We start from the raw sequence: 20,124 nt of genomic DNA on the forward strand, positions 1-20,124 counted from the left end.
TGTTGTGTTTGATTACTAATTCGTTGTGCTCCTATTCCTGCTGTTTCTTTGGTTAGCAAGTAAGTAGCACTAGCAAGCAACAGGCTAGCCACTAGCCAGCCACACATAACAACACTACGTCATCTGCTTTGCTACTGCTGTGTTGGTCAGACGGTGAACCAATCGCAGAAGACTGCATCTTTGGCAACGCCCATCCTTGAAATTGCCTTAGATGAGAGCAAGTTCAGACTGAATAATGGAGTGAAACGAAATGTTAATTCAGGCTGAGTGTCAGGCTAATACAGCAGTACTGTACTAGGTCATTCACCAAATATTCGAATATTCGAATATCAAAGTCACTGTTCAACGTTGTTCACCGAAGTCGAGTATTCGCTTATTTATTTTTTATTTTTTTGTTTTCTCTTTAGGAAATATATAGTTTAAAAGCTTGGCTAGATAGGAAGTCATAAGAATGAGTTGTCAATGCCCCTGGTGGATGAATGTGTTAATGCTCTATACCAGGGCTTCTCAAACCTTTTTAGGCCGTGACCCACAAAATGAACATATTTGAACTGGGGACCCCCACCCTGACAAGCACTTGGAATTGTAGGTATTACATTTAATGTGACTGTTCCGCAGATAAATATTGTGAAAATAGCAGATCTGTTGCGAGGCGTTGTGAGCATGTAGATCGGCTATTTTCACAATGTTCGCCTCTTGCTTACTTAATATTTGACAGTTTGGCCAGTCCTGTTGAATATTCGACTATTCGAATACTTAGAGGTCGAATAATTCAAATACTAAAAATCACTGTTCGTGAATGCCCTAGTACCTACTGTATCTACTATACCCATACAGCAGTGCTGTATGTATTGTATCTGCTATACATTGTCAAGACTCTATGGTTATGGAAAATATTGACTCTCTCCTCCTCTTTCATCTTAAGGAAGGTACTTTGAGGAGACTCTTCCCATTCATTCTCCAGGGGGAAATTGTGCATGTGATTAACTCTAGCCTGCCAATTAATTCATGGCTTCATAAATATACAAATGTGCTATCACACTGAAACTGGATCATCTTAGAAGACAGAAGGAGTTTGCACTGCAGGCTACGCTACCTCAAGAAACGATCCAGTTATTTAGCTGCTCTAAACAATGCTGTAAAACAAGGGTCTTCAACAGGGGGTCCGGGACCCCTAGGGGGTCCTCAGAGTTACTACAAGGGGTCCTCCAAATCTTTGTGTGATAGAAGCTTTTTTCCCAGCTTTTTTATATTAACCACTTGAACCCTAGCGTCCATATTCTGAGAACTTTCGCCAAAAATAGCCGATCTACAAGCTCACAACGCCTCGCAGAAAGGTTTGGTGTAGAGGGGAAAAGGAGAAGACTAAGTACAGAGTGAAAGGTCAGGTTTATTAAGTATTGACGGTTCAAGTGGTTAAATATCTGAAAACACAAACTGACATGAATCCAAAATACACTGATGATTGTGCCTTCAAACGATGAAGCTATATCGTCACTGCCGGGCAGAAACCTCGTATCTCCAAGTTTCAAATCGGCACGCTTTTTCCGTAAATTAAAGCCCTGCTTCATCATACAAGACTGTCGCACAAAACTAGTGAAAATAGCAGATCTACAAGCACACAACACCTCGCGGTGCGAGGTGTTGTGTGCTTGTAGATCGTCTATTTTCACTAATTTAAATCATTTTTAAAATGATAAATACAAACGAACGGTTTTGGACTTACATGGTTTCCACCCGACAACGACGATATTCTCTATGGGTTGTGGGGGTCCCTGCTTCATCTCTCTCTCTCTCTCGACTAAGGGGTCCTTGGCTTGAAAACGTTGAAGACCCCTGCTGTAAAATATGAAATCTCAGGAATGAATCACATCCCGGTTATTAATCATGGGGCTTTAGAAGAAGTATAAATTGTAGAAATATTGAACATAAGTGTTTAGTGTGTGTGTGTGCGTGCGTGCGTGTACGTACAATACATGGTCCCTATACCTGTAATTGAGCACTTTCAAGTTTACGTCAATCTTCATGATAGCAGAACAGAGACTAGTGTAGGGGGTTTGTGCCTCCTGGTTTGCCGGGGGTCCACACAAACATAGTCTCGCGTGGCCAGACTGTTGCCTCCGCGATTTGGCCAAATGCTCCCGGCATACAGTCTGGCAAACCGGAATAGAAATGATCAGTGCGAGATAAAGCAGATGTGACGCAACCGCTCCCTTGGTGCAGTAGCAGTAACAAGTCCTACTGGAAGCGTTATGTCTCCTTTCTTTATTTTTTGGGGCATTATTTCGTCTTTCTCTGGTGTTGTTGGTGTTACTTAAGAATAGGCCGCTCGAATGACTTTGTCTGAGCCATTGTGTTTCTGTTATGTTTCCAATGGGACTACAGTTCAGTGCAGCACTGGCTACTTCGGATACTCGCCGTTCGGGAGCTGCCGTTCCAGACTCTATATAGTATTCGGAGATTGTGGAATAGTTGTCTGGCTATGCCAGACTAACACAAACACTACAGGCCATCTCTGTCGCTGCACTAGCGACTCCTACTGGTCAGGTCTGGTCAGGGCACCTGTTCAGTAGGGTGGTGTACCCCCCACATGCTTTGTGCCAGTGTTTCTCAAACTTTCACATTTCAAGGTCTCCCCCCTTAACTCTAACAGTGTACATATGACAGTGTACAAATGGAACCAAATTAACCTGTTAGGGTCCATTTGTACACTATCAGAGTTACAGACCTGTGTGGGTCAATTTAGACCCCCTCAATCAAACAGAGTCCCTGGAATGTGCCGTCCTGGGGAACTCCTCACTGTCAGGTGAAAAGATGTCACACACTACGAGATACGTGAGTGTTATTATATAGGACCGACTGTAGAAGTGACAGTATCAAAGGAACTAGAATTACGTGAGGAATAGTGAATTCGCATAACTACAAAAAATTACTAAAAAACTACAAAAACAAAATAAATGGGGGTAACTTTTCTTTTTTTTAAGATTTGTTGTTGGGCTTTTATGCCTTTATTGATAGGACAGTAGACTGACAGGAAATGGGGGGAGAGATGGGGAGCGACACGCGGCAACGGTCGTCTGGGTCGGGAATCGAACCGGTGACGCCGCCAGGCGTCCATGCATGCCTATGTGGCAATGCCTAAGTGACAAAAAAAGGATAGCTGATAACAGAAATATATGTACTACTTCCCCTTGTCTTTGTTGCTAAACTAGCTGGTACTCGTTGTACCTTGCAACAAATAGTGGGCCTATCCTACATGTGCTATTTTCAGGCGCAAAAACTAAGAGGAGTTGGAGACATATATTTGGAATCTATTTGGACACTTGATACTAAAAATATTTAGTATAATTTTAAACTTGAAGTGCAAAGTTATTTTTCAGTCAGTTCTAACCAAAATGGCTAACCAAAATTATCTCAACTCTTTCCTCGCAACATAATCACTAAAATATCGTCACTGTCGGGCAGAAACCTCGTATCTCCAAGTTTCAAATGTGTACGTCTTTTAGTAAAGCAAAGCCCTGCTTCATCATACAAGACTGAGAGTCGCACAAAACTAGTGAAAACAGCCGATCTACAAGCACACAATGCCTCGCAACAGCATTTTATTGATGATAAATAGAAAACGAACAGTTTTGGACATACAAGGTTTCCACCCGACAACGACAATATGATATAAATATAAGGTGTTGGGAGTGAAAATTATAATGTAGGGGTGCCTCGGATTAAAAAAAATATTAATGGGGTGCCCTGAGACAAAAAGGTTTGGGAACCCCTGGACTAGACAGTATGAAGTTATTATGTACAGGTCCATTTGGGTCCACTCTAAGGGTCGATTCACACTCTAATAACTGTCCAAACCCAAATATGGGTCGTCGTCCCCGGTTCGGGGGGGGCGTCAACCGACTAAACTCGGCTCCACGGTGCTGCCGAAATGTTGTGACCTCCCGACTTCATTTCGGTACTCAGCGGTGTCTTCTCATTCATTCAGCCCGGCTTCAAGTTCATTTTCTCAGCTATGAAGCCAAGGAAACAGCGGTAATTTGGGAGGGAGACACGCCGACTTCCAAATGCTTGTGTGGCCGTGATTTGAGCATCGCATAGCGGATACATTGAGAGTGGAGGCGCGTGCGCGACACACACACACACACACAAACACACACACACACACACACACACACACACACACACACACACACACACACACACACACACACACACACACACACACACACACACACACATTTCTCGGCCACAAACGTTTTCATGCCACAGACCTCCAATATTTACATGCGACTTCGGCACTAGCCGTTAAGAAAGTATGGATGAACTCCCCCCGAACCTAAATAATTTCGGGTCGGGGAGCCCTCCCGAATCAAAATTAGTTAGGCTCCTTATTAGAGTGTGAAACGACCCTAACACTCTCTGGGTTAAATTTACATTGGAAATATGAATTTACACATTTCTCGTTTCGGCCCTTAGCCTTAGAGTGTCAGGAGTTCAGGAGCCCAGTAGGGATCATCCTGACAGGAGGACATTTCACCTCATCACACGCTCTGACGTGAGAGACGCAACCAAGCATGTCTACCTCTGCAACACCTCCTGCATTATTCATGTGGAGTTGAATAACAATTCTTCCATCACTCCTTTTTTTTCTCTTGCTCTCTCTCTCTACTAACCCCCCCCCCCCCCCTCCCCCTCCCCCAATCCCAAATCCAATCTGTTCTCCACAGCTCTGTTGGGACAGATAAACACACGCAGATAAGCGCACACTCACTCACGCGCACGCGAACACACACACACACACACACGCACACGCACACGCACACACACACACACACACACACACACACACACACACACACACACACACACACACACACACACACACACACTCTGTCTCTCTCTCTCTCTCCTTCTCTCAGACACACTAACGCAAGAGAGAAAGAAATTAAATGAACTCGTGCACTTGAAGAAGGAAATGTGACTATGTGACTGAGACTAGCAGATTCACGTGTCTCTGGTCTTAAAAGGATCCCTGGCTAATACGACAAATATGCCTTAATACATTATAATTGTCCTCTATAAACTACAATGTAAAATTAAAAACACCTTAAATATTTTATTTCGTCTAGAAATAGCTAATCTTTCACTCAATAGGGGAAATGCCTGTCGCAAGTTGATGATGTCATAAATGTCATGTGTGATCTATCCCTATGGAATTTATGGCATGCATGTGAAAAAAAAAGAAAGAAAAAAAAAACACATTTGAAATATTGATTTGATGCTCATATTAACCATAGGAACTATTACGTTTTTTGTTTTGTTTTTTTAAATTCCATAGGGATAAATCACACATGACATTTATGAGATCATCAACTTGCGGCATTTCCCCTATTGCGTGAAAGATTAGCTATTTCTAGAAGAAATAAAATAATTGAGGTGTTTTAAATTTTACATTGTAGTTATAGAGGACAATCATAATGTATTAAGGCATTTTAAGTTGGTTAGGAGAGGGAAACAGATGTCTCAGTTGAAATCGCCATCTCAAAAGGAAAATCACTGCAAAGTCTACAGTATTATTATTTATTACCCAACCATGTATGTAGCCCTCAAAAGATTTGTCATTCTGGTTTGAATTCCATTCAAAGGTAGTGTCCTGAACCCGGGACCTCCATCCAATTTCTACAAGCTCTCAAACTGGGAGTTTGTGCAGGGGCATCAATTGGGTATGGCAGGGGTATGCAGCTGCCATACCCTGGGTCCAGGGGGGAAAATAAAATGTACTTTTAAATATAAATCCATGAATGTCTCTTTGTCTATCTATGCTGTGTATTATGTTGTTAAATTACAGTAAAATAACTACAAATGCAAAATTTAACATAATGGTCACTTTAACAAGGTATTATAATTATATTCTCAACACTTGTATTCTCCCCAGCTTGACGAAATGGTACATTCCAGGCTGCCATATCCAGCCCAAGAAACCGTAGAAACCTGTGTAAAAAACCCGTAAAAAGTCAGGTTTTTTTTTCAGACATTGTGAAAATAGCCGATCTACATGCTCACAACACCTCGCAGCGCGAGGCGTTGTGAGCATGTAGATCTGCTATTTTCACCATAGAACCGTGTTATCCAAAATGTAATGCCTATTTTCCATGAGGACTCCCATCTTTGCCATACCCTAGCTTTTGCTGAACTGACGCCACTGTGTTTGAGGTCACGCAATCCCATTGGCTAACTGCCTCCCTGGAACATTACCCTGACCCAGCGTAGTCTAGTATGAGAGTGGCGACACTAGCGTTGACTCCCGCTGTAAGAATGGAATGCGGAAATGCCCATTCTATCTCAATGCGATAGTTCCAATGTTTGGAACTTCCTCGTTGAGCGAGATCAAAACCGGACGCGACTCTCTTCTTCTACGGTTCTGCTCTGACCTTAACCTCACCAAAAAAAATCCCTAAACGTAGCAATTTGTAAAATAATGCCTAAACACAACCGTTATCGACCTCATACCTAAACGTAACTCACATAATGCCAAAACACAATGATTTCAATGTAATACATGAAATTAGGTTAACTCCTCACGGCTCTGGCTGTTTTTGCAATGCATCATGGGTATTAGCTAGTTATGGCACTGCTGGTTCAGGAGTCACTACGTAATTTAAATGATTATTCTAGGATATGGGATAATAATGCTTTCATATTATAATGATTTATCATACTATTATAACCAGTAAGACTCCCTAATCGGGAGATAAGCGACCGTCAGGTCGCAGCGTGATTTTAGGGCAAAATGTGTAGGAGCAGTGTCCAAAAATGTGGTTCAAAAAATCGGCCTGATGGTGGCGCTATATGGGACATCCATATTGATGAGATGGGTGTAGACATACTGTGTACTGATTTGTGTGATTTTAGGGCAAAATCTGTAGGAGCAGTGTCCAAAAATGTGTTTGAAAAAATCGGCCTGATGGTGGCGCTATATGGGACAGATCCATGTTGATGACATGAGTGTAGACATAGTGTGTACCGATTTGTGTGATTTTAGGGCAAAATCTGTAGGAGCAGTGTCCAAAAATAGTCCAGTCATTTTAGGGTTAGACCTAGAACAAATTGCAATAGTAGCAAACTCAACTGATTTTGTATCCTCATTATGTCCTTAGTGAGGGAAAAAAAGTCCCAAGGAATCCCACCGGGGCAAAGTTTTGAAAACGACCTACCTACCTTCAATTACTATACACTACAATATAACGGAAAAAATGACTGAAAAAAAATCTGCTTTAAGTGGGATATGAGGGGTCAAACTAGGTGTTTTTAATTATTCTGAATCCATTGCAAGCATTTGTTTTGCATGAAAAACATTCCTTGGGCTACAAACGGACCCCAAAAGACTGAAAATTGATGAAAATTGACATTTTGAGTGGCCATTTCTGGCCCAAGGAATGTTTTTCGTGCAAAACAAATGATTGCAATGGATTCAGAATAATTAAAAACCCCTAGTTTGACCCCTCACATCCCACTTAAAGCAGATTTTTTTTCAGTCATTTTTTCCTTTATATTGTAGTGTATAGTAAGTGAAGGTAGATAGGTCGTTTTCAAAACTTTGCCCCGGTGGGATTTCTTGGGACTTTTTTTCCCTCACTAAGGACATATTGAGGATACAAAATCAGTTGAGTTTGCTACTATTGCAATTTGTTCTAGGTTTGGCCTAATTTTGGCCTAAAATGACTGGACTAAAATGTGTTTTGCAAGAATCGGCCTCATGGTGGCGCTAGAAGAGGGCCATGTGAGAAATGAGGGGTGGGGTCTCCGCGTTGCCTTGGCGGATAAATAGGTACCGGCCCCGGCTCTCCCGGACGCTCCTAGCCCGAGTTACGGCATTTTATGTGAGCTGCAGTGGAGGGGGTCCTCCACTGGGGGCGCCACCACTTTGGCATCCGTTCTGGAGCACCAGGAGTCGGTGGTCCCCGGGAATTCCCCGTGAGCAGCCCCGTTGGGGTGGTCATTTGGTCATTTTAGCACATTTGGTAATTCTTTACATCTGGGGGTCCCCCAGGGACCTGGGGGTCCCTGGAGCTCCGGGGGTCCTTGGAGGTTGTAGTTTGGCAGGCAAGGAGTGTGTGTGCAAAATTTGGCATGGATGGGGGCAACGGTTGCGGAGATATGAGCAGGGCAATAGTGTGACGTGTGAGGTGTGACAGACAGACTGACGGACGGACGGACGGTCGGACGGACGGACGGACTGACTGACTGACTGACTGACTGACTGACTGACTGACTGACTGACTGACTGACTGACTGACTGACTGACTGACTCACAGTTTGTGGAGGTTTTGATAGTAAGTGCGACCTGACGGTCGCAATGATTATTCTAGGATATGGGACTGTTTGCTGCGCCTGAAGCAGCCGTCTTTAATGGAAATCTAAGCTTGTTGAGAAGTGTGCTGTATATCTCTTGTCCATTCTAATGGGTTCTAATGTACTGGAGTTAAATTTTCCTTTTGCTCTTTTAAATTGTCTTCTAACCGCCTAGAGTTTACTTTAGACGGACAGGGATATATGGTGAACTAGAGACCTTGTGACTCATTCTCTCTCTCTCTCTCTCACTCACACGCACGCACACACACGCGCGAGCGCGCACACACACACACACACACACACACACACACTTCTCCGTCACCCCGAACATCTTATCTGTGTGAGGTAATTGGGTCTGTGGTGAGTCATTCCCTAATTGGTGGTTAGCTGTCAATAGTGCAGGTATTTCAAGGCAGTAGCCTGAAGCCCGCGTTAGAGAGACAGACAGAGAGACCAGAATGGAGACAGAACTCACTGAGATTCACCAGAGCATAGCTCAGGGCCACCAATTTTTATCTTTTAATCTTAGGGCCTCACTGGCTAACTTCATACCCAGACGCTTTGTTTGATGGAAATTCTCCCACAAAGTTTCACCCAAGGAAACCGCCAAGCCAGGATTGTTTATGTCAATGTTTTAATTGGGGCTTATGGTGGATTTGGAATAAGCCACCAGCCAATGCTCTCAAAGCCAATTTAACCACAGAGTGAAACGTGGCACAAAGCTGGATCTTTGTGGATTATTTCGATGAAAATCACACATGAAAAGGTGTAGTACAATCTTGTGTTAGTGTTATATTGCATGCTCTTGTTAGAGCACACTTTCTTGCTGTTTGACAGGGTAGTATAATTTAATAATCCAATTTATACTACTATGTGTCAGGTTACACTTTCTGTTTTGCATTCTGGTTTATTTCACTGCTTCAGGGGTCTTCAACGTGTTCAGGCCAAGGACCCCTTAGTTGAGAGAGAGATGAAGCAGGGACCCCCACAACATTTTCATAGATTCCGTGTAGTTTCATCGTTTGACAGCACAATCATCAGTGTATTTTGGATGCATGTTAATGTGTGTTTTCAGATATTTAACTACTTGAACCGTCAATACTTGATAAACTTGACCTATCACTCTGTACTTAGTCTGCTCTTTTTCCCCTCTACACCAAAGCTCTTTGCCGAAAATAGCCGATCTACAAGCTCACAACGCCTCGCGCTGCGAGGCGTTGTGAGCTTGTAGATCGGCTATTTTTGGCTAAAGTTATCAGAATATGGACACTAGGGTTCAGGTGGTTAATATAAAATATAAAACTCAAAGATTTGGAGGACCCCCTGTTGTAACTCTGAGGATCCCCTAGGGGTCCCGGACCCCCTGTTGCAGACCCTTGCTTTGATCTCTTTCTTTGCTTCACTCGTTCTTCTTATGCAGACAGCTTTACACTTCCCTTCAGTTATGAGATCTTTTCTATCTATTATTACAAACATATATTAAACACTTAAACCCTATATTCATTTGGCCATTTGAAAATAGACCGTCTACCAGCTCACAATGCGTTGCATCGGGACACATTTTCAGCTTGTAGATCTGCTATTTTCAAAAGATTTTTATACATTTGAAAACTTGGACATGGGAAATTCTACATCATGAGTACTTTCACTTTTGGTACATTTTGATGCCAATACTTTCGTATTTTTAAGCCCTTTGCACACAGGCGCGTTTATCCGCGCGGATAAAACGGACAATTTCATTTTTTAAAAAGAAAACAATGATTCTCTACGACCTCATGCACACCGGATCCGAATTAGCCGTGCGACGAGTGGCTGCGGCCTTTTTTCTCGATCGAACTCAGTTCGATTTGTGCGTCTTGTCGCATGCGGTAAAAAAACTCATCACTCCTTTTATGACTCCTTTTGGGATCCGCAGCGCCGATTCCGCACAGCATTGCACACCAAATCCAATGCATTTTATTCATGCAGCAAACGAAAAAAAACGCAACTGTCCTGTGTGCAAAGGCCTTTACTCAAGTACATTTTGAATTCCAGACTTTTACTGTTAACAGAGTTCATCGACAGTACATTGCAGTATTGATACTTTTGTAGATTGATACAACATTTGAGTAATTTTTCCTATCTATCTATCTATCTATTTATCTATCTATCTATCTATCTATCTATCTATCTATCTATCTATCTATCTATTTTTCTATCTATTAGGGATGGGACAATATGAAAATGTCATATAACGTTTATTGTGACATCAAAATCCATTAAACTGGGGCGGAACATTTGCCAAAAAATAGCAGATCTACAAGCTCACAACGCGTCGCGTTGCGACGCGTTGTGAGCTTGTAGATCGGCTATTCTTTGGCAAAGACATTTGATAGAGTGAAAAAAAGACTGTATCAAGTACCGGTACGTATATTATAAGTAACTTTTACCAATTATAGAGGGTTTAAGTTGTACCGGATATGCAGCTCGGTGAATAAAAGGTCAATTGATCCCAGTGCATGACGGAGGACGATATCACGATAATTTAAATTATCGTGAGTGTTTTTTTTTATCACGATAAACGATAACATCGCTTAACGTCCCATCCCTACTATCTCTCTCTCTCTCTCCAGTGACGGCTGGGCAGATCGTGAAGAGGTGGTGCAGAACTACGAGCAGGAGGCGGAGGGCGGCATCACCATGAAGCTGCAGTCGGAGGAGGTGACGTCCTTCGACGACTACTTCCTGAAGCTGCACCTGGACACCAACACCAGGAACCCCTGGTTCCCCGAGTTCTGGCAGTACCGCTTCCAGTGTCGCCTCCCAGGACACCCCCAGGAGAACAAGAAGTACAAGAAAGTCTGCTCTGGTGAGGCTCAGCTCTGAGGGAGAAGACTGTACTGCAAGGTTCCCCAATAGGCCTGCGGGGGGCTACTGTCTGGCCCCCACCAACCCCAGTAATAATGGTGGTACGAGAGCAGCAACAACACTAGTATATCGTCCCGTTGTCGGCTGGAAATCTCGTATCTCCAAATTTGTAGGTTATTTTCGCAAATCATACGAGGCCGTCGCACAAAAGTAGTGAAAACAGCAGATCTACAAGCACACAACGCCTCGCACCGCGAGGCGTTGTGTGCTTGTAGATCGGCTGTTTTCACTAGTTTAAATCATTTTTAAAATGATAATTCACAACGAACGGTTTTGGACATACAAGATTTTCACCCGACAACGAGTAACGGGAACGCCACCGTCGCCCCCTGCAATGTTGTGGCCCTCGGCTTGGTACCCTAGACATGATTCGGCCCTTGGGGAAAACTATTCGGGGAACCCTGCTGTACTGGCATAGCCACGCGTAGCCAGGCCAATCTGCCACTGCAAAGAAAAATGGCCCTTGGCAGATCGGGAGAGTGTTTTCTGCGCGTGTTTCCTAAACCCACCAGGCTTGAGTTAAGACCCGCCTCGCGGAAACGCGAGAACTTCCAGGAGTGGCTGAAATCCTTGCCGGACACATGGAGGGTGGATAAAGTCAGACCTAGTAAAGGCATGAAGACAATTTTAAAACTTGTACTGAGAAAAGCCTGCATTTGCACAATGCACAGCTATTAAAATTAACTGTGCTTAAAAAAAAACGTGAAACTTACTTTCTACTGTGCTTTAAAAAGGGAAAACTTTGTAACTTTGCCAAAGAGAAAAACGTACTGAGAAAGCTATTAATTTGTCACTACTGTGCACAAAATAAAAACTCTTACTGATTATCAGTTAAATTGTTATAGTTTGGATATGGCTTTGGGCGTATTATGCTACGTGTATTATTGTAATGGATCGGTAGGTAGTAGGTACAGTATTGCTTTGCACTAAGAGCACTAAGTCTAACGTTCATATGCACTTTCAGGATCTTAACTCAAGCCTGGTGGGTTTAGGAAACACACGTTTTCCGCAGGTCTTTCAGTCCGAGTCAAAGGGTGCATTCGGAAATGCCACTCCCTGGGGGAGAACACTGAGAAGAACCAGACTAATATCCAGGCAGTGATATAGTCTGGCTATATGCCAAGCTAGTACTGTCAGGGTTCCCACGGTCATGAAATTCCTGGAAATATTTTGAAATTAGAAAAATATTTTTCCAGTACTGGAAAGGTTTTAGAATTTATCAAGGGTCCTGGAAGGTCCTGGAAAAAAATAGCTATGCATTGTCTTTGGTTATTGATTTTGTCAATACCTCTGAAATGACAAATTAAACATGGGCCAAATTGTCAAATATTAGAGGCATAAATTGTAAAAAATAGCCGATCTACATTCTCGCATGTAGATCAGCTATTTTCACAATAGAACCGTGTTATACAAAATTCCTCAACTCTTAGTGCTCATCAGGGAGGGGGGTCCCCAGTTAAAACATGATTATTTCGGGGGCCACGGCCTGAAAAGTTTGAGAACCACTGGCATACACTACCTGACTTTGGGCATTGCGCATAGGAGTAAGCGACCTGTTATTGAGCTGAATTATTGTTATATCGTCCTGGAAATTGCGTTAAATATTCTGGAAAAGTTTTGGAAAAGTTTTGGAAATGAATTGGTAAAAATGTGTGGGAACCCTGTACTGTCTGGCAAAGATAAAATGCAGGCCCTCCGATAGTGTTCTTTTGAAATTGGAAGTGGTTATTTTGTTGACAGAAGCGGTGTGATTTTTTACCCCCATCTTTTATTTCATGATTTTTGCAATCATTAAAATTAATGGACGTGGACAGCCTCATTTTTCTCAATGCTGGCACTAAGCAGTGCTGTCAGTGAGTGGGTTATTGAAGTGGATTCATGATTGCACATTCTGAAAGGTAATGGAATACTGTGTGCTTTCTCCCTTTTCCCCCGTGTGAATATTCTCTCCGCTCGCCCACTCAAGGTGATCACGGTAAATTCAAAAGAATAATAATAATGTTTTAATCATATTCATAGCCAGACTGTATGCAACAAATCAAGTGACAAGAAATGCTACGCTTTGTCACATTCAAAATGCACAGATTGACATGCTTTCAATCAAATGGTGAATGTGAATCACTAACTTAATGGGTTGATAATGCATGCATACTGTATGACAAACCTTTCCCTGTGTTATGCCAGGTGCCCTCATGTCAAACATACTCATGTAATGTACAGTAATTGCTTCACTTTTAATGTTAATCTCGATAAGTGGGGCTTACTCCGAGCAATAGAATTACCTTTGCTTCTCGACTCTCTATGTTACTGTTTTCCATCAATCTTTTTTTATTTTAAATGTATTTCTTTCGTTTTTTCAAGATCTTCAAGGTGGTAAGTGCATATTTCTAGCCATAATGCAGGCGGTTTTTTCACATGCACTGTACTGTGGCCTATCAGCATCTCACTCCTACAGGATGTAAAAGAGTTTGACTGATGTGTCCACGAGGATTCCCTCAGGCCTGATTTCTACTTGGTTGCGAGCCGGCGCCACGCAGTGTAAATAGCTGGTCTACAAGCCCATAATGCACCGCAGCGTATGCACATACATGCACACATAGACATCAAAGGGGGCTTGAGCCCCTGCCCTTTTATCCTCTGTAAAAAGTGCACTCTCCAGACCATGAATTTAGTTTTTACAAATGGTGAAAGAAATGCAAATGCCCCTCTTTCCATGCCATACCTGAAGGCAGCATTCAAGAGAATTGCCATGTCCAAACTCTCTTGAACTTGAATGCAGCATTTTATGTTGAAAGAATTGCCCTCACTGTGTAGAAATCCATGCCGTACGCCACATCTCCATGATTGACTTGATTATGCTTAGTTCAGTGTGGTATGAAGCACCAAAAATAGCCGACCTCCAAGCTCACAACGCGTCGCAGTGCGACGCATTGTGAGCTTGGAGGTCTGCTATTTTCAATATTTTCACTAAAAGGCCCTTTTAGAAATTTCAGCCCTTGCCTCTCTGACATTCTCTGCACGTCCCTGCCGCAGCGCTATTTTCTGTGCATGACGCTGGCTCACAACCAAGTAGAAACCAGGCATCAGATCGCTTAGCTTAGGGAAAATCTGAGAGATCTTGAAATTGGTCCCCAGCTCTAGCCGGGGGTGAGGACTGTATCGGTCAAACTCTGCTATAGAGCACAGGGCTTGTTTTTGAGTGGTAAGAAATATACATATAAAAAAGTGCAAAGAGGAATGATTCCCCGTTATACACACTGTACAATCCTGAGCATTCATTTAACTTGGACAGCATACTCTTAAAGGCCCATTCCCACTGGGCCAGATAACAGATAAAAAAATCTCTTTCTCCAGATATTTTTCCATTCAAAGTGGATGGTAGATACAGATAAAAAACATATCTACCACAGATATTTGCCACAGATACTTTTATCTGTGGCAAAAACATTTTTTATCTGTATCTACCATCCACTTTGAATGGAAAAATATCTGGAGAAAGAGATTTTTTTATCTGTTATCTGGCCCAGTGGGAATGGGCCTTTAGGCCCATTCCCACTGGGCCAGATAACAGATATCTGGAGATATTTCTCCAGATATGTTTCCATGCAAAGTGGATGGTAGATACAGATAAAAAAAAAATCTACCACAGATATTTGCCACAGATACTTTTATCTGTGGCAAATATTTTTTTTATCTGTATCTACCATCCACTTTGCATTGAAAAATATCTGGAGAAATATCTCCAGATATCTGTTATCTGGCCCAGTGGGAATGGGCCTTTACAGTGTATTTGATGCTCAGGGTTTCGCAGTGCCCAGTTGGCCCCCGACGTATAGACACAGTCCATCACACCCTCTGCATGTCGCTGTCAAAGACACAATGTCTCTGTCAATCAAATGCACTGTCTTATAGAGAAACACAGAAATGGAAATTAATGAATGAATGAATGAATTTATTTATTTATTTGTCTAGCGCTTTTCCCAACATAGTTACAACTGCTTTACATGCATAACAGCTTTACAGCTGTTAAAAACAGCAACATCATACAAATAATAAGAGTAAATAAAAACATTAAAAATGCAGTTGTAGTCAGCCCATAAAACAATGTAGATGTGTTTTCAAAAGCGATTTAAAAGAGGACACTGACTCTGCTCGCCTAAGAGCCATGGGCAATTGGATTACATTTTCTATTAGCCTCACAATAAGTTGTGAGCCTGTAGATCTGCTATTCGCGCCGCGCTACTCTGTTGTACGATGGAGTATAAAATAGAGCTGAAGTGGTTGGAAAAAAAAAGGAACAAATGAATGAAAAATGGCATTGCTTCAGTAGGTTCTACTCTGTGGAAGAGAAACGCTAAAATGCAACACTGATGACTGCAACATTTAGATTTAGTTTCACTGCGTGACAGCGCTTTTACCACACTCACAGACATCCCAACTTGGAGATCAGCATTTCCGGGAGGTCCCCTTCGTTTTTTTTTTCTCGGATTTTACTCATTTTTCTACGGGTGAAAAAGGGTTAAAAACTGTTAGAAACTGTTCTGCACGGTGGCCGAACCATTTTAGGCTTAATATAATCGGGTTAATTTATAGCATGATGTATTTCTTACCTATTTGGAGAAAGTTCTGTCACTATCACTGTGAGACACACAACAGCCTGCCTGCAGGCTGCCGTGCTTCGCACAGGCTGCAAGATTGACAGTTTGACGACGAATGAGAACACATTTATTTGCATCGCGGGTCGCAGATCCGGTTCTAGACCGGACCCAGGCGGAGGCAAGCATTTGCGGGAGCGGCCGGGATTTCCGGGAGATTCGGTGCTACTCGCGGGCGTCCGGGAGGAGACGCTGATTTCCGGGACACTCCCGCAACATCCGGGAGACTTGGGATTCATGGAGGGCCCGCAGTGAATCCTTGTACCCAGGGCCCAGAATTTGGTGCGACACCCCTGATTTTACTGTAAAACAGCTGATGTCTGTCCACAATATACAGCACATTTACCAGATCTGTTTTCAAAGATGATTTGCTCAATGTGGAAACACACCAGTCGCACACAGATTTTGCAGCACACTATTTGTTGTGTCATTACCCCCACTGTGCAACTGCACCCCACAACACTGCACAAAACGTGCAAGCCTGGCAGCCTCCCCCCGACAGCAAAATCCAAATCTATACAGAGTCGAACGACGACCAATGAAAATAACAGATTTTCAACAGGAAACCTTTCGGGAGAAAATGTGTTACTTTCTGCGAATGTTCACAGAAAATACAACTTTAATACAAAGTCGTTTGACAAAGTACAAATCTGTCATCATTTCTCAACACTCTCCTCCCGCCAGTGTTGTTTTTGACAGCGAATTTTGATTTAGTTTTAGTCTTAGTCTTTTGAATAAAATGTCATTTAGTTTTAGTCATAATTTAGTCACCTGAAAGGTTTTTGTTTTAGTCTAGTTTTAGTCGACTAAATATCATACGATTTTAGACGACTAAATCTACAGTTGATTTAGTCAACTATAATGTATTTTGGCAGGCCTTGATGGCAGCGTAATGACTGATATTAAACTTGGTCGCGTGCTGAAATGTGCCGATCTACAAGCTCACAACGCGTCGCAGCGCGACGCGTTGTGAGCTTGTAGATCGGCTATTTTCAGCACGCAACACTGGAGAGCAACCAAACATAAAATGACCAGTCCCTCCCCAACATTTTAGTCTAGTTTTTATTTTGTTGACGAAATTGTCAATATATTTAGTCTTAGTTTTAGTCATCACAGTTTAGTTTTTATTTAGTTTTCGTCAGTGAAAAAAAACGCAGTCGACAGTTTTAGTCGACAAAATCAACACTGCCTCCCGCTTTGACACTGTCCTCTCTTCCCCCCTGCTAAAACAGGAGACGAGAGCCTGCGCGAGAACTACGTGCAGGACAGCAAGATGGGCTTCGTCATCAACGCCATCTACGCCATGGCCCACGGCCTCCATGACATGCACACGGAGCTGTGCCCGGGGCAGCCGGGGCTGTGCCCGGCCATGGACCCCATCGACGGCAGCAAGCTGCTGGACTTCCTGCTCAAGACCTCCTTCAGAGGCGTGTCGGGGGAGGAGGTGTACTTCGACGAGAACGGAGACACGCCCGGCAGGTGAGGAGACCAGGAGGAGCGCTGTGGGGAGGTGGTGATGGGCAGGGGCGTCACAAGGGGAGGGGGAAGTGGGACTAGAGTTACAAGGGCCTTAATTATGTTATACTTTAGCTATTGAAAAATAGCAGATATACAAGCTCACAGCGCGGCACCGAGTGCCGCGCTGCGAGCTTGTAGATCTGCTATTTTTGAAAAGTCCTGAAAATGTGTGCAATACTTTGAATATATATGTATATTTTGCTTCTGGGGGGGTCCCTGGAACGAAATATTTTGAGACGGGGGTCCGTGGCCAAATATTTTGGGAGTCCTTCACATGAAAAAGTCTGAGGAACACTTACATAGGAACATAGCTTTTCCAAAAACCTTAGAAGGATTTGAAATATTCAAAGACAAATTCTCACGATTTCTCAAAAATAGCAGATGTATGAGCTTGTACCGGTATATCTGCTATTTTTCAATAGATAAAGCACAACATAATGCCTAATAATGCGTTCCCAGTCTAAATGGGTTAAACCCCCTCCTCCCCCTATGAAGAACATTCATGGGGGGCCCGCAGTGAATCCTTGTACCCAGGGCCCAGAATTTGGTGTGACACCCCTGGTGGGAGGTGACAGGAAATGGGGAATGGGAACAGGGAACGGCGAAAAAATCTGTTCTGATCTGTGTCTTTCTCTCTCCCTATTTGCTCTCTTGCTCAGTCTTTCTCTCTCTCTCTCTTCCTCTCTGTCTCTCTCACACACTCACGCAAGCACGCACGCAGTCACACACTCATGCCATGCATGCACAGATTGCACGCACACATGCACTCACACACACACAGCATGTAATGAGTTCAGACTGGAACAGATCAAGTCTATCGTTCCCTGCAGAAGTCATTTCCATTTACCTTCCAGCAGACACAACCTGACAGTCACAGAATGCACTCCTGTCATTTCTCTTCCAGATGTCAGGTGTAGCAGAAACAGCCTCATTCAATATCCACTCCATGCCACACTGTTGCAGCACCGGCACGCTGTGAGCTTGTAGATCTGCTATTTTCTGTACGCAGCACACGGAACCAAGAATAAATTAGGCATTACCTCTGCTCATCATGCGGAAAGAAATGATGTATTATGTATAACTTATTATGCTCATAAGCTGTTAATGTGATGTTTGTTATAAAAAAAAATCAGTTGTTTGATTTGAATCATTACATTAGGCTACCTGTCACTCACTCAATTCAATTCAATTAAGGGCTTTATTGGTATGTGAAAACATACGTTTACATTGCCAAAGCAGAAGTATACACAATACAATACAATACAATACAATACAATACAATACAATACAATACAATACAATACAATACAATACAATACGAACAAAGTATGTACAAGTGAAATGAGTGTAACAGTTTTTCAGATGCAGAGAAGATCTCTTGACATTCCAAGTTTAGCATGGCACCATGCTAATCTTCCCTGTATCGTTCCAATTTTAGCACCACTTTTACCCTGCCCACCCCATAGTCTCAATAGAATCCACCCCAAAAGTACCGCCCCCTTCTCTTCAGTTGCCACTTGCCAGTAAACTGAAATGGAGGACCGGTACTATGGACCCTGGTGTGACATCACACTCACACCAGTGCTCTTTTCAGGAGAGAACCATTCGGACACACCCACTCATCACAAAAATGAAAATCAAGGCTTAGAGTTAATTAATTGTAATTTGTTGGGTGGAAAAATACACTGGGAATAATAAAATACACGAAAGTTTATTTTTTTTATTTTTTATGGTGTAGCATCTCTCCTTGGCAACTACTGCACCACGCACCACACACAAACACACACACGCTATTTATTATGTCCATGAATTAAATACAGAGGACTTCCAACGTGAAGAAGACCGTAAAAGGTCTTATTTGGGATGTTTCCATTTGATATCCTCACTCCTCACTCACTCTGTTCAGCTCCTCATCTTCCTCTCCTTCCTTACTTTTCTCTTGACCAATCATGTTCCGCCCTCCCTCAGGTATGACATCATGAATCTGCAGAACGTGGGTGAAGACCACTATGACTACATCCTGGTGGGCTCCTGGCACGAGGGCTTCCTGAGCATGGATGACAACAAGCTGTGGTCCAACAGCAGTGACATGGTGCGCTCGGTCTGCAGTGAGCCTTGCTCCAAAGGACAGATCAAGGTGTGTACCGGTACATGACCTGTGCCAACTAGTGTCAACTAGAGCATTCACGAATAGTGATTTTTAGTATTAGAATTATTCGACCTCAAAGTATTCGAATAGTCCAATATTCGACAGGACTGGCCAAACTGTCAAATATTAAGTAAGCAAGAGAAGAACATTGTGAAAGTAGCCAATCTACATGCTCACAACGCCTCGCAACGCGAGGCGTTTATCTGCGGAACCGAGTCACATTAAATGTAATACCTACAATTCCATGTGCTTGTCAGGGAGGGGGTCCCCAGTTCAAATATGTTTATTTTGGGGATCACGGCCTAAAAAGGTTTGAGAACCCCTGGTATAGAGCATTAACAAATTCATCCACCAGGGGCATTGACAACTCATTCTTATGACTTCCTATCTAGCCAAGCTTTATAAACTATATATTTTTTTAAGAGAAAACAATAAAAAATAAAAAAGCGAATATTCGACTTCGGTGAACAACGTCGAATAGTGACTTTGATATTCGAATATTCGAATATTTGGTGAATGCCATAGTGTCAACCACTTAAT

At 42.8% G+C, this 20,124-nt stretch overlaps 1 protein-coding gene across 1 annotated transcript in view; it reads left to right on the forward strand.

Annotated features, from left to right (window-relative positions):
* The window catches only part of grm1a (glutamate receptor, metabotropic 1a), a gene marked incomplete at both ends in the record, with an annotated part of 84,588 nt that overhangs the window by 40,556 nt on the left and 23,908 nt on the right, over positions 1-20,124 (forward strand). The window contains 3 exons of the mRNA XM_080744163.1: positions 10,968-11,203; positions 17,150-17,396; positions 19,404-19,572. Of these exons, the coding sequence (XP_080600289.1) occupies positions 10,968-11,203; positions 17,150-17,396; positions 19,404-19,572 (652 nt within the window). The remainder of the gene's footprint in view (positions 1-10,967; positions 11,204-17,149; positions 17,397-19,403; positions 19,573-20,124) is intronic.

This window comes from Nannobrachium achirus, assembly GCF_963921795.1.
Source record: "Nannobrachium achirus genome assembly, chromosome: 16".
NCBI classification, from domain to species: domain Eukaryota; kingdom Metazoa; phylum Chordata; class Actinopteri; order Myctophiformes; family Myctophidae; genus Nannobrachium; species Nannobrachium achirus.